This window comes from Panthera leo, chromosome B2 (assembly GCF_018350215.1).
Source record: "Panthera leo isolate Ple1 chromosome B2, P.leo_Ple1_pat1.1, whole genome shotgun sequence".
NCBI classification, from domain to species: domain Eukaryota; kingdom Metazoa; phylum Chordata; class Mammalia; order Carnivora; family Felidae; genus Panthera; species Panthera leo.
In genome coordinates this window covers 138973236-138987803 of record NC_056683.1, presented here as the reverse complement: position 1 = coordinate 138987803, position 14568 = coordinate 138973236, and the positions used below count along the sequence as shown (strand labels likewise).

The following is a 14568-nucleotide window of genomic DNA, read 5'->3' as shown; positions in this document are numbered from 1 at the left end:
GCAGTTATAATTTATTTTTGAATTTTTATCTGTGTTGGAAGATAGTTTGTCATGTCCCCAATTAAAGGATATGGTCTGAAATATTTTTAACTGGATTGTGCTTTGCAAATGATAGTCAAGACGATCTTTTTATGCTGGTGCTTGTGACTCGTCTGAAATCAAGAGTCACAAAATTGGTAGCTTTCAAAAAGATGTCCAAAAGACTCTTTTCAAAATATGCATCTTTTCAATAAAAGAAAAAGGAACCCTGTTGACTAGACTCTGACCGGTAAATCTACAAGTATTTTGTGGGTCAGGGACGGGGCGTGTCCTGAATTTTCTTTTGTTATTCCTTCCACTGAGAAAGATTTCTGGAGTATAACTTAATAAATTAGAGCTTTTAGAAAATGTGAAGAAATTACACCAAAATGGTGTGGAGCATATTCAATGAAATAGTGAAATCAAATATTGAGGTCCTGACACCTTGAATACAGACACATGTCATGTCTGTCGACTCTGAGTTCACATTTTACTTTCCTTCCCTGATTCTAATTCTACAAGCTATAAATTCAGAACCACTTTATAAAGAAGGTATTGTGATAATAGACTTTTTGATTTCCCACATATTGTAGCTATATCAGATGATAGCCATTTCTTTAAAACCCGTAAATAATAAAATGCACATTTTGATTATCTGGATTTTTCTTGATTTTTTTGTTTTTTTGTTTCGTTTTCATCTTTTCTGAGTCTGGCATTTAGCAAGGTATTTTTCTTCTTTTCGAAATCTGATGCCTGTGGATTTGTTTTTTAGCCATAGTACTGTAATTTTAATATGTAAACTTATTTTCTTCTGTTTCGTGGAAATACTTAAACAGTTCTTCACGTAAATACTGGGTGAGGAAGAGTTGAATTTCAGGCACTAACGGAACCAGCATTGTTATTTCTGCTGTATCGGAAGAAACCCACCAGATCCCTTTAGCACCTCGCCTTGTTTGCTTTTTGCCACGGTCGACAGTATGGACTGACCTGTGCTGAGGCTGACCGATGGCAGGTGGAGGGGCCAGCCAGCTCCCAGCTCCGGCCTCCAGGATAAGGACGCCTCCTTTCCATTTTCAGAATATCTCTGATTACTCTTCTGCCTTGGTGGGAGCCCTTCTCCTATAAAATCTTAACTGCCTCTTCTAGAAAAACAAACTTCTGAAGGGCAAATGACTTTCACAAATTACAGACCTTTAATCAAGGTGTAGGATTCCTTGTACAAAAAGAGATGGAAACATAGAAGTTTATAGAGAAATATAACGCGTTGACCTCCTCTGCTTCCACTGTGGACATGTTGTAAGAGAAGTAACCTTTTAAGCCCAGAAGGTTTTGAAGATAAATCTTATCTTTACCTTAGTTCATGCCTCTTCGCTGGCCCTCTCCCCTGAACACCCGGCTATATATCCAAGTGCCAATGTGACATCACTTACATTTCAGACCTACCGGGGACAAGGACCAGTCTTCCCCACCCCTGTTCTCCTCAGTTTCCCCACGTCCGTTGATGCCAAATTCACCCTGGCAACTGGCACGTCCCAGGTCTTAAAGGCGTCCTGGATTCCATGCCCAACATCCACTTAATTAACACATCATCTTGTTTCTAAACTTCACAAAAGGTCAAGAATCCCCCCACCTCTGAGCCCCTCTAACTCCCTGGCTTAAGAACCTCACACAGCAAGGATTTCTGTGTGTCCCCCGTCACTGCTGAGTCTCCTGTGCCAGGAGTAGTAAGGGCACAGGGAAGTATTTGTTGAATGAATTCAGAAGCTAGTTTTGAGTAGATAAACAAACTATACCTTTGTATGGTTAAAAGTATAATTGTATCCTTTCTAAATGAGACTGCAGTTTTAAGTCATTTTGTCCCTCTTCAGTTTTGTCATTTGGGCCTAATACTAATACCTACTGTTCATAAAACCGTTTCCTGTAATGCCAGATACTGCCTGAGGCGCTGTGCTGCTTGCTTCTCAAGACAACCCTGTGAGGTCGTAGGAGTCCTCATTTTGCAGATGAGAAAACTGAGCCCCAGAGAAGTGAAGTAACTTGACTAAGGTTGTAAAATGAGTACATAGCAGGAATGGGACGCGGGCCCAGGGTACTGTGATTTTTGAAGCCTTTCGTACACCCCTAGCACTTCCCTGCCTCCACTTAGAGAAGAATGTATTTGTAAATCTCATTAGAATGAGTCTTTTCTTTCTGTGGTAATCTGGATAACGGTGAAAAAAAAAAAACAAAAAAAAAAACCCGACATCTCCATGGCTTTACAGAAAAACACTTCACGTTCATGCAGAGTCCGTGACTGAGTAACTGTCCAGTGAGACTCAGCAGTCCATCTATTTTCTTTAAAATGTTTTCATGTAGGTATTTTTAAGAAAAAATTGCATATGATTTCCTTAGTGTGTTTTTCTTCGTAATGATCATTTGAAAGTCAGACAAGCTTTTCTCTTTTCTCTGAAAGACCAAATAATTGAGTATTTTAGAAGTAACAACAATACATACTTTTGTATGAGGTTCAGCAGACCTGTGTTTCTCACCCCTGCCCACACAGGGCCATCACGTAGCTTTAAAAAAAGCCCGAGGCCCAGGCCCCACGGCTCTTATTTCATTGGTCTGGGATGGTGCCCACTCACAGCATGTATAAAATGCTGCCCACTTAATTCCAGTGAAAAGTCTGGGTTCTGATTTTAAAAACAGTGTCTTCTCTTATTTGCTTTCTGTTCAGCTTTGAAAATAATGAAAGTGCAGCATAAGAAAAAGTGGTTACCTATTCCCGTCCCACAGATTTAAAGTGATTGACTTAATCTTAATGTTTTCTTCGGACCCAGTCTTAGGAAAAAATTTCCTATCAGCTATGAGCAGGATTAATTCATCATTTCCCTCCATCTTTATGGTCATTTTAGTTTTAAAATAATGCTTCAGGCTAGCCTGAAGACTTTAACTTTGAAGATTGGTAGCTTACAGATTAGTGGGTTGTAGTAAGGACTTTGTTTAAAATGAAGATTTATTTTCATGGTTTCTGTGTGTTCTCAAACGTCCATTGAAGCCAGCCTAATTCTTTTGATTTTTATAGCAAATCAGGTGTATGTTTCTGCATAGAGTACTACCCTCCCCCCCACGTTTAGCCACATGTGATATGTTCTAAGACCCCCAGTGGATGCCTAAAACTGCAGAGAGTACCAGACCCAATATATACCATGTGTTTTTCCTGTGTATACATACCTAAAGGTTAATTTGTTAGGTGCAGTAAGAGATTAACAACAGCAACTAATGACAAAGTAGAACACTTGTAACAATATGCTGTAAGAGAACGTGTGTGAGGTCTCAATATCTTACCGTACAGTAAGATGTCATCGTCATGACGACGATGTGAGCTGACGAAATGCCCGCGTGGTGACACGAAGGAAGGTGAGTGATGTAGGCACTGTGACATAGTGGTAGGTTACTGCGGACCCTCTGGCACTGTAGCAGGAGGAGGGTCCTCTGCCTCCAGACTGAGGTTGCCTGGGGGCGGCCGAAAGCACAGAGAGCAAACCATGGCGGGGGGGGGGCTGCTATGGAAGTTACATTTGTTTATCAGCTGTTAGCTAATTTTTACGCTTTGTTTCTCCCTTTCATGTCTTCAGAGGAGGGATCCTGAGGACTCGTTTTCTGTTTTCCTCACATGATTTTAGAATATTAAGACTATCTTTGGATTTTGTGGTGACGTTTGCAGATGGATGTAATTTTTTCAGTCTAATAAGCAGTGTAAACACGTATTTGTTACATCCTCTTTGCACATTATTTTGAAGAGCAGGACGGGTTTCTTTAAAACCTCCTCATTTACCGGCCGTATCCAAGATTGTGGGCTGAATGGCCTTCTGTAGGCCTGACCCTCGGCACCGACTGCTTCTCTTGCCTTGTTCCTCTTTGCCTTTCTTCCCTGTGACTGTCTCTCTCTCTCTCTCTCTCTCTCCCCCTCCCTCCCCCCCCCCTCCTGCCCAGCAAGGTGTCCTGCATCCCAGCCCCAGCCCACACTCTGGCGCCCTGGGTGAGTCCAAGAGGACTTTGTGATCTTGCCAGATTATAAAGCTTGCGTCAGCTTGAATCATTTATTTTTTTTTATTTAATCTCTGGTGATAGGTATATAGGGAAGACTCTGAGACCCCAGAGCTCCGTGAGTTAAACTAGCAAGATAAGCAGGTAAAGGGTGAGATCTAGCAGCTGTAGAATCTGCCTTTCAAAAGACAGAATATCTCTGGGGCACCTGGGTGGCTCATTCGGTCAGGTGTCTGACTTCGGCTCAAGTCTTGATCTCGCGGTTACGAGATCAGGCTCTGTGCTGACAGCTCAGGGCCTGGAGCCTGCTTGGGATTCTGTGTCTCCCTCTCTCTGGCCCTCCCCTGCTTGTGCTCGCACTCTCTCTCTCCCTCAAGATAAACATTAAAAAAAAATTTTTTTTTAAAGACAGAATGTCTTTCAAGTCAGAAACCAGAAGAGCCAGACAACATGAGGATATTTAAAGGAACAACACGTCAGCACAAGGAACGCGGCGGTCTGGGTGCTCGTGGCACATGGACCGGGAGAGTCCGGCCCCACCTGTGCCAGTGAGAGGTCAGGCCCTCAGGGCAGACACCAGTGACCGTGGCGGCCACCAGTCCGTATATGCTTGCTCCCATCCGTGTCGCTCCGCGGTCTTCTGATAGTAACGGGACCTGCATTTAGGGGTAGTTTTGTCGTTTTATATGCACATAGGGGAAGGTAGTGACAAGGTAACTGGAAGATAGCCCCTAGTCTCTTCGGCAGCGTGGCTCCTTGTGAATTAATATATTTGCATCTGTGTTCGTTTATGAGTCTTTTCATATTAATATTTTCGAGAGCAGCAGTCCTCATTGAGTGTCTTGTGAGTCCGCCTGGATTGACATTGTCCCTGAAGAACAGGTCGCACTGGGGCGCTGCGAAAGCAGAGGCCGGGCCCTCGTGATGGCCCCGTGTGCTACCAGCCTGCGGCCCCAGAGAGCAGGGCCCCTCCAGATGCTGTTTCACAAACCCCAAAGTCATGGTTGGTGGGAAAGCTCATGGTTTTAGGGGTTTTCCCCATGATCGTCCAGGAACTCCAAGTTAAATGTAACAGAAAATCTCAATCCAGTGTTTGTTCTTGTCCCTCTTGTGCTTTGTTTAGAATTAAGCATTCACCTCCCTGAAACTCGTTCCCTATTTTGGGACCAAGAGACCGTGACTCATCTTGCTCTTGTTGTTACACTAGGCACAATTTACATACATACAGTTACTGACATGCCTACATTTACATGCATAATTTACACTGTAAAGCACTCTCTCCATTTGCTCCCCCCACGTGGGTGTGTCTTTCTTACCCTTAATTCCTCATCACGCTCCCAGCTCACTGTCCTTCGTGCTCATACTTTGAGAGGAAGTACTGTGACTGTTTTGTGATTCCAAGGAGGAAGAGAAAAAACAACATTCAAAAATATAAAGGAGGAAAAAAAGGTGGGGTGGAACTTCTAGAGAAATTAATACTGTTATAGAAAATACAAATCATAAACTCAAAAAATGTGTGTGTTTATTTTTTGAGAGAGAGAGACAGAGTGCAAGCGGGGAAGGAGCAGAGAGAGAGGGAGACACAGGATCCAAAGCAGGCGCCAGGCTCTGAGCTGTCAGCACAGAGCCCGACGCGGGGCTGGAACTCACTGTGACATCATGACCTGAGCCACTTAACCGACCGAGCCACCCAGGTGCCCCACAAATTATAAACTTTAAAGAAAGATTTGTAGGTATAACAGTGTGTCAGCCTATGTCGAGTACGTTGGGTTCAGAATACCTGGAATGCTGTTAAAGTGTTTGTATTTTAAGGTTTTAAAACTGAAATTCTGTCCTTAAGTTGGCCTTGGGACAAAGATTACAGGCAGAATAAACCAATTATAGGAAATTTGATAGACATTTGTATTTGTAAGTGTTTTTCTACAAAACGTGTAATTCTAGTATCCTAGGCATTAACGACTTGCCGCCCTGTCACCCTTGTCTGAGGAAGTTGTGACTGGAGGCTGTCGTTAGCTCAGTGCAGGGACCTGAAGAGTCAGACCCTGGTGGGTGCAGGATCCAGCCGGACCCTTCCCACTCCCAGCCACGCTAATCTGAGTCAGTGCCACCTTGACCTTTGAACCCTCCTCTTGCTGCTCTTGAAGGCTTCTCAGCGATTCCCTGTAGCCCTTTTTCTCTGCCCTTCTGTTGTCTCCCAGTTATGGTTACACTTCAGCCAATTGTAAATTGTTACTTCCTAAACATTTTCCCTTTCTACTGGGTTGTCCCTGAATGGTCTCAAATGCCATCGGAAGTGTGGAGGGCCCTTTCTTAGGGAATGGCTCCTGTTGTTTTCTGTGCCTTTTCCCGGGGTAGTTAGGTAGCTCTCCGCCCTGTTAGGATTCCCCGGCAAGAGCTGGGCGGCACAGTCTTCAGCGTTCTCTGTTCTCCTGTTGATTCGGGATCTGAGTTGGCAACGTCTGAGATTGGAGATTTACTGGCTTCTTATCCCAGGTCTCCCGCAGTGTCATAACCAGTCACACCCTGGACACGCTGGTCTGGAAAATGGAACTTCAGCCTGCAGCCTCGCGCAGCCCCGGCTGCTGCTGTTGAGAAGCATCATCTCAGCTTGGTACAGCATTGATGTTCGAGTGGATTTGAGAGGCAGATATTTTAGATTCATTACAAATCCTTTCATTTGAAATTTTCTTAGGTCATTTTGGTATCCTGATAGACTGAGTTTGGAAAGCTGCTGGCAACAATAAAATAGAATTGTTAAGTGCATCTAGTGCCTACGTACTGGTTGCTTTGTTGTAATGAAGCCCTTTAATAGAGTTAAACTTCAAGGAAGGAAAAATAATGGTTGCAATTTTTAAATAAGCATTCAAATATAAGTAAAAAGCATTTTCGTATCTGTTACCCTAGTTACCAAGCAGCTTTCCTGTAGTTCTAGAGACAATGGGCTCCATCATTCACAGTAATTCCGAAAAGTGCTTTTGGGGGTGGGGGGTGGAAAAGAGGGCGATACAGGAGGTCTTGCAGGGAAGCAGGACACATTACTGGAAGGGCCATTTTCTGAGGGTCCTCCACTAGATAGGAACTGTATTTGATTGTGAGTAGGTATTTTCTTTTAGCTGGGATATACCGTTAGCCCTCTCAACTATCAGAACTACACTCGATCTTTAGAAGTCCGCTACAGTTAGGGTGCTGCTGTATTTGTACAGGGCTTAAGACTTTATGGAAAACCAACGTAAGACATTTTCTATATTTGCAAACACCAACTGTATCTCAAAGAAATAAAATTGGGCAAAAAGAAAACCAAATTTTTTTTTTAACATTTATTTAGACAGAGACAGGGTGTGAGTGGAGAAGGAACCAGAGAGAGAGACACAGAATCCGAAGCAGGATCCAGGCTCTGCGCTGTCAGCACAGAGCCCGACGCAGGGCCCAAACCCACAAACTGTGAGATCGTGACCTGGGCCCAAGTCAGATGCTTAACCGACTGAGCCACCCAGGTGCCCCCAAAAGGCGGCACCAAATTTTAAAATCCAGAGAAGCTGGAGGTGGCAGTTTCTGTACTGGAAGGGGAATGCATCTATCCCTGTATCGGTGCCTTTATTCTCTATTGTATTTGAACATGACAGAGTTTTGATAATGGCCTGGGCTTGGCTGGGGCTTAGATTGTACCCCATTTGCTAAAAGCTGAGCTTCCCTGGAGACAGGCAGGCTGCTGGCTCATAGCTGGGGGCTGTGAAGAGTGGAGTCCTGGAGGCCGGCAGAGAGAGAGGGGCGGGTGCCAGTGGGCTCAGTGGGGGGGGGGGAAGTGGTATGGAGAAGTATAGAGTGATGGGGCGAGGCCTAGAACCTTCCTGGACAGCTGGGTTCACTTCTCCGTTCCAGAGAAATAGGAGGAAAGGTGGGGATGGATCTTTCCAAGTTTGTGAGCAGAGGCTTTGACCTTTAAAGTCATTATAGTGTTTCGGCTTCTTCCGCTGTCCTCCGCTCAGATTCTTTTTCCTGCCACAGACACACTTTGAGATGAAGCGATCTTTCCCTCCCTGATGACTGACGTGCTCCTGTCCACCCCGAAGTCACCCCCCCCCCCCCAGTCTTCATCCTCTCCAGTGCCCTCTCCAACACCCTGGGCCCTGTTCGTTGGTGTTTTGTGCACGTCTACAGAAGTCCTGGCCTTTTAACCAAGCCTTTGTTTTCTACAGTACTTGTTGCTGAACTTGGAGAAACTGATGAAGCGACACATAGAACACAATACGAAAAACTTAAAATTTAATGAGAACACTTAACATTAGATAGTCCCTCCCTGAAGTGGAATAACTCTCAGTCCACGCACGCCTTCTCTGTTCCCGTCCTCGCGGTCTCACGTCATATGCGAGTACTTCCCCTCCACCCTGAAAACGCTCCATCCTCAGACTGCAGGCCAATTTTGAGGAGTTTTAGAGCCACAAGGATGTTCAAAAGCAAGGCCTCCCAGGAGAACACGATAACCCCTGTGGAATTTTAAAAAATATAGAATGAATTCCTTTTGAAAAGCAGTGGTACCACCCCCCTCCATAAATTGCTAGACTTTCTTAAGCCTCTGAGAGTCTGTGTGATGTTCTAAGCAGCAAATTGAACAACTCCTCAGAGACGAAGGCTTTTGTAGATTATGAACGCACTTCCCACTTGTCAGGCCACGGTCTGTGTCGGGCATTTTTGTGTGTGGCAACTGCTCGGACTCCATTTCCGTCTTCGTCTTTACTTTAATACTATTGTTCCTTTGTTGTTCTGAATATATACTTGTGAATGACCATGAGCCCAGTTTTAGACGAAGACAGGGTATATTATAGACCAACACAGTGACATTTTGGTGGTTTCCATTTCCTGTTTAATCCTGCCTGGACCTCCCAGGGCGTTTAAAGTTGCTCCCGAAAGTGACGTGCACATGACGATCGTGAATTCAGTACAGCTGATTAATCAGTGTCTGTACCCAAAATAAGTGGTGTCCTAACTGATTCCCTTTCTGGGGAGTTTAGCACTAAGTGGTCCCTGGGGGGCCATCTGCCTTCTCTTCTCGGTTTCGAAGCCCAGCCTCATAGAACTGCTGCTGCAGCTTGTTTTTTCTCATTCCAGAGCTAAATAAAACCCTCTAAAGCTGTTAGCTGCCTACTGGCTTTAATGATTATTCGGATTGATCTGAAAAGGCCATTGTAAAACTCCATTTTGAGATCAAGTGATCCTCAAGCACAGGTCTACACGATGTGCTTACAGAGCAGACGCAACCGTGATCGCTCTGAGCTCAATGCCAAGTGCAGCAACTCACCTGCCCACAGTGGACGAAGGCGAAGCCCTTGTAAAGGTTTACGAAAACTACGCCGTCAGCCACCCATCCGCCTGTGTTTTACTAAGATGAGTTGTTTTAGTCACGAGATTCCCGTGCCACGGAGTGACGTACCTTTGCTCACGACGCAGGTGGACGTGGGCGTGGTGCGCTTCACGCCCCTGACGCGGCCCAGGATAGAGCAGCCATTCAAGCTGGTGGAGAGAGTCGTGCAGAACGCATTTCAGTTCCGAAGGAAATACTGCTATCGAGGCCTGGGGTAAGAATGCCTTCTTCCTTTCAGCCGCGTGCTTTCTAAAATCCTAATACTTTCAAAGATTAAGAACTTCGTTTTCAGGATTCTTCAAGCTGTCTGTGAACGGTCCTCTTAAGGTGAGCAAAGCTTGACTGCCACGAGGAAACAGCAAAACTGTGACTGAACCCTGGGGCCACGGACACATTGCTCGAGCATCAGCACAGCCTGAAACAGCCACAGGTCGGTAGTGACCTGCCCTGCGGGGGCCAGGAGTCCTCCGTCAGGGTCGACCGTGCCAGCTGACTTTTACGCTCAGCACTTCCGACCCGGATGCGTGACACCGACCAGCCGGCGTCCACAGTTCGGGCCTGACACTGACGTGGAGCCGCATACACCCCCCGGTTAAGGGTTCAGGGCCGCGAGACCAGCCCCGCTCCGGATGCTTGTCGCAAGTCCCAGGTTGCCACTCGTAGTTTTCTTTAACGTTTATTTTTGGGAGATCGAGGATGGGCGCTGGAGGAACGGACAGGAAGGGAGACCCAGAATCCGAAGCAGGCTCCGGGCCCCGAGCCGTCAGCACGGAGCCCGACGCGGGGCTCGAACTCACAAGCCTCGAGATCATGAGCTGAGCCGAAGTCGGCCGCTCAACCGACTGCGCCACCCAGGCGCCCCCGCCCCCTTGTATTTCTGACCCGCACGCGATGAATTGGGGATTTCTGGGATTTGTGTGACCACCCCCTACCCCTGCCGTTTCAGGTTCAGTAATTTGCTGGAATGGCTCACAGAACTCAGGAAGACCCTTTCACTTATCAACTTACCATAAAGGACAGAACTCAAGGATGGCAAACGGAAGAGATGTAGGGCGAAGTTTGTGTGGGAGCCAAGGGCTCCTCTCTGGGCTCATCACCCTCCCAGCACCTCACTGTTTTCACCAACCCGCAAGCTCTGTGAACCCCGTCATTTAAGGGCTCTCTGGATGTTCCCTTAGGCACAGCTGGTACAGTCACTGGCCACTAGTGATGGAGCTTGGTCTCCAGCCCCTCTCCTCTCCCTGGGGGGCCGGGGGGCCGGAGGGAGTGGGGGAGGTGAGACTGAAAGTTCCAACCTTCTGATCACGCTTGTTTCCTTTGGCACCTGTCCCCATCCTGAAGCTATCGGGGGACCCGCCAGGAGCCCCCCAGTAGCATCAACTCAGGTATGGTTGAAAAGGAGTTTTATTAGTAATCACAAATATGCTATCACCCCATCCGGAAATTTAAAGGTTTTAAAAGCTCTGTGTCAGAAACGTGGAATGAAGACCGAACGTATTCTCGCACTACTTGGGTTTTCTAAGTGCTTTCTTTCCATCAAGTCGCTCTATGACACAATGAGAACTAGAAGGTAAGTTAACACTGGAGCAGCCAGAACGGCGTCACCAAGTACTCACGCCAGCGTATTTTATTTAACGGGGAGCCCCCGTTCCGCCGTGCTCACTGCTCTGCACATGCACGTGGCCGCTGTCCGCAAGCCCAGCCTGAACGTGGCGGCTTACAGTCCACGTGCCCCCAGAGGCCCTGAAGTGAGCACAGTGGTATTTTGTGTCTGGTGGCAGCCAAGAAAATGTTTAATTCGGCCCAAGTAAGGCGGGAAGGTGTGTGTGTGTTTAAAAACTGGGCCTGGCCTTGTAGGCCTGCGTCTCCCATTTTCTAAAATCCCCCACTTCTTTTTCTGGTTTTGCGAAGTGTCCCCTCAGCACGTATTTCAGGTACGGCTGGCCAGCTGCATCCTGAAACCGTCCCCGAAAACTCACTCCTGAGGATTTGAGCGGACTGATGGTTCAATCCTGGGCTTGCCGTTTGTGAACTCCAATTAGGCCAGGATTTTTACATCACCGCACAGGTCCTGCTTCTCGAGCGGAGACCTAAGGAACGGAGCTGGCCCGGTGTTGGCTGCGATGAAGGCCGCGGGCCCCTGCCGGGACGCTTCCCCTCCACACAGGCTGTGACGGACAGTTTTATGTGACGGCCCTGATTCGTGGAGGGGAAAAAAAAAAAACACAAAAAGCACATTTTACTTTTGGAAATCCTGAAATTGGCCTGAGCCCAGAGCTGGCCCTTGTGTTTCCAAGCTAAGTGATGGGCCCCTTCATTTCATATACACAGTCCCCTATGCGGATAGGAACCCCAAATAGCGTGACCCACTTGGACCTCTTGGTGTCCTTTAGTCATATACACCCACAAATTGGTCCCGAGTGATCAAACCCCTCCTTGATATGAAACTGAAACCCCGAGGTCACAGCTTGCCCGGACACTGTAGGGAACGTGGAGTTCTTCACTCCAGGACCATGAGCTTGTAAGGAAAACTCCCATCTCAGCCAGCCATGACCTCTGAGCTCTGTAGAGCCTCCAACTGTTGAGAAAAAAAGAAAATCCAGGGGTAGCTTTCCAACATTTCAGTCAGTTTTGTCATTCATTTTAAAACAGTGGTCTGGCTTGGTTAGATGAAGTTTAAGATACATACTTCAAATCAATTTTAAAGATGCCTCAAGGTAAATCTAAAAGAATGATCTGTTTGCATTCTCACGTCACCGGTTTTCTGACTTTGCATAGTAAGGTCAAGGTCATTTTCTGGGGGGTGTAGAGTTCCCAAGGCTAAGTTCAAATTATAGAGGAGAAATTAGACAAGTTTCATATTAAGATAGGTGGCAATTTTTTTAAAAATGAGGCAAATCAAACATTAAGAATGGAACTGAGCAGATGTCACCTTAAATGATACTTGTACTGATGGAGCTGTGGAAAATACCTTCCCACGGGGACGTATGGCACAGGTCACATTAGCTCTGCCTTCAGTGTCCCTCGTACCTGTTGCCTGGTGGCGAGACCGAGACCCCTCCCCACTGGCTCGGAGCCCTGCAGCCAAGCCAGCCGGCTGTCTCTTCCAGCCCCTCCGGTGGTCAGTTGTCAAAACGATGTCATTTTCAAATGAGAGTAGGAGGCATCATGACTTACAGAGTTCCCCAAGTCAGTCTGATTATCTTCTCTTCTCAGGATGTTATTCCCTGAAGTTCAGCGTGTGGAAAGCACTGAGAAACTGTTAGAGTTGGCGGACGTGGACCCTACCCTTCGACCCAGCCAGCTCTCTGTCTCCCATTTTAAAAGCCTCTGTGATGTGTACCGGAAAATGTGTGATGAAGACCCACACCTCTTTACTTATAATTTCAGAGAAGAACTCAAGCAAAATAAAAGCAAAAATCAGGAAAGAGAGAACGACAAGGAGAGATCCCGACGGTAGCTGCCGCCTCGGTGGCAAGCAGCTTTGCGGATGTTGGTTTTCCCGAAGTTGAGCTGCTCAGAGGTACACTCTTTGGTCCACTATGGAAGGACAATAAAAATACGATGACCACGTGTGACTGACTTCCCTTTTACTGTACAACTCGGTAGAGAAAATAATCAAATAACATACAGTACAAGCTTTCTTTTAATATATATACTGCATAGATAGGACATGTTCAGTATAAACAGCATCTATTACAACCTTACAAAAATGAAGTATCTGCACATTGTGCCCCTTACCCACATTAAAATAAATATGCTTTAAATAAAGCAAAAACTAACAGCTCAAAGAAAATGCCCAGAGGATTGGGGAGGTGGGGGGGGAATGACCTTTTAAAAATTATTAATCACAACTCCATCTTTTTCCACATAAATTAAAATAGACTGCAATTTTAAGGATCCTAAGTCATTTTTGATACCTGCTCAAAAGGGATATAAACTAAGTAATTTACAGATTCTGATCAGTTTAATCTAGTTTTCTGATCTACAATAAATTAAAATAACTTAAATCTTTACAACTATTTCGTGGGAAAACGTATGCTGCACAAAACCCAATAACGAATAGTTTTTCTGCAATTTCCACTTTACCACCAGTTTAAAGGTAAAACAAGCCATTTAACCCGCGTCGGACGGAAATCCTATGACTTTCCGTGGCTCCCTGTTTCGTAAAAACACTCCTCGTTGACCACCGATGTTAAACTCTGGACACTGAATTCTCGCTGCAGAACAGAACTGAGATCGAGGTTGGCATTTTCAGACTGACTGTCGAGGGACTGGTGACGGATCTGTGCCTTGAGCAAAGTTCCCCTGTCCCGTTTGGTGCTGTTGGCTTTTCGTTTAATGGCGCAGAAGTGCCCGCGGACCAGCTTGGGCTGCTCGCCTCCGGGCCGCCGGTCGGCCGGGTTCGCGTCCGCGTCGTCCGAGATTCTCAGTCTCTGGAACTGAATTTCAATGTCTTTGGTAGGGCTGCCCTGCTTCAGGGTCTGATGGTAGTCGTCCTCCTCGTCGCTCAGAATGTCGCTCTCTTTGATGAGGCCGGGGGACAAGTCAGCCGGGCCTGCAGGTGGGGGTTGTGGGGAGTCCTGCGAGCTCCCAGCCGGGGGACAGCCGCTGCTCTGCGTGCTGCTGCTCAGGCTCCCCTCGTCCGAGTCCAGGGAGCTGCCCTTGCTGGGCTCGCCGGGCCACTCGCAGCTCGAGGAGTTCTTGAGGACTTTTAAGGACCTGGAGGAAGCTGCAATGAGAAAATCACGCTTCCCTTCAATGATCGAGAAACAGACTCCACAGTGTGTAATTTCGGCATTGCGCGTTTAAGCGCTAACATCTTAATCCCTTTAGATTTTACCATCTCACTTCTATAAGCAACTATCCTGGGACTTGGGTAAAAAAAAAAAAAAAAAAGTAGATACTGCCAATTTTTTACATAGGTTTTTTGAAATTTTATGCTGGAGGGTTTGCCATTTTTATTCTTAATGACCATTTTTTAAAATAACTTTTTTAAATGATTATTATTTTTGAGAGAACAGGAGAGAAGGAGGGGCAGAGACAGAGAGAGAGGGAGACACGGAATCCGAAGCAGGCTCCAGGCTGTCAGTGCACAGCCCAATGCAGGGCCCGAACCCACGAACCGTGAGCTCATGGCCTGAGCCGAAGTCGGACGGTTA

At 46.5% G+C, this 14568-nt stretch overlaps 2 protein-coding genes across 8 annotated transcripts in view; one reads left to right on the top strand and one right to left on the bottom strand.

Annotated features, from left to right (window-relative positions):
* TFB1M (transcription factor B1, mitochondrial) overlaps nucleotides 1-12977 on the top strand; it is a 79178-nt gene extending 66201 nt beyond the window's left edge. For all 3 annotated transcript variants that reach the window (XM_042940132.1, XM_042940130.1, XM_042940131.1), the window contains 2 exons: nucleotides 9493-9620; nucleotides 12623-12977. In XM_042940132.1, the coding sequence (XP_042796066.1) occupies nucleotides 9493-9620; nucleotides 12623-12866 (372 nt within the window). In that variant the 3' untranslated portion in view covers nucleotides 12867-12977. The remainder of the gene's footprint in view (nucleotides 1-9492; nucleotides 9621-12622) is intronic.
* A 25-nt stretch (nucleotides 12978-13002) lies between these two features.
* TIAM2 (TIAM Rac1 associated GEF 2) overlaps nucleotides 13003-14568 on the bottom strand; it is a 189600-nt gene continuing 188034 nt past the window's right edge. For all 5 annotated transcript variants that reach the window (XM_042940125.1, XM_042940126.1, XM_042940127.1 and 2 more), the window contains one exon: nucleotides 13003-14138. In XM_042940125.1, coding sequence (XP_042796059.1) covers nucleotides 13546-14138 — 593 coding nt within the window. In that variant the 3' untranslated portion in view covers nucleotides 13003-13545. The remainder of the gene's footprint in view (nucleotides 14139-14568) is intronic.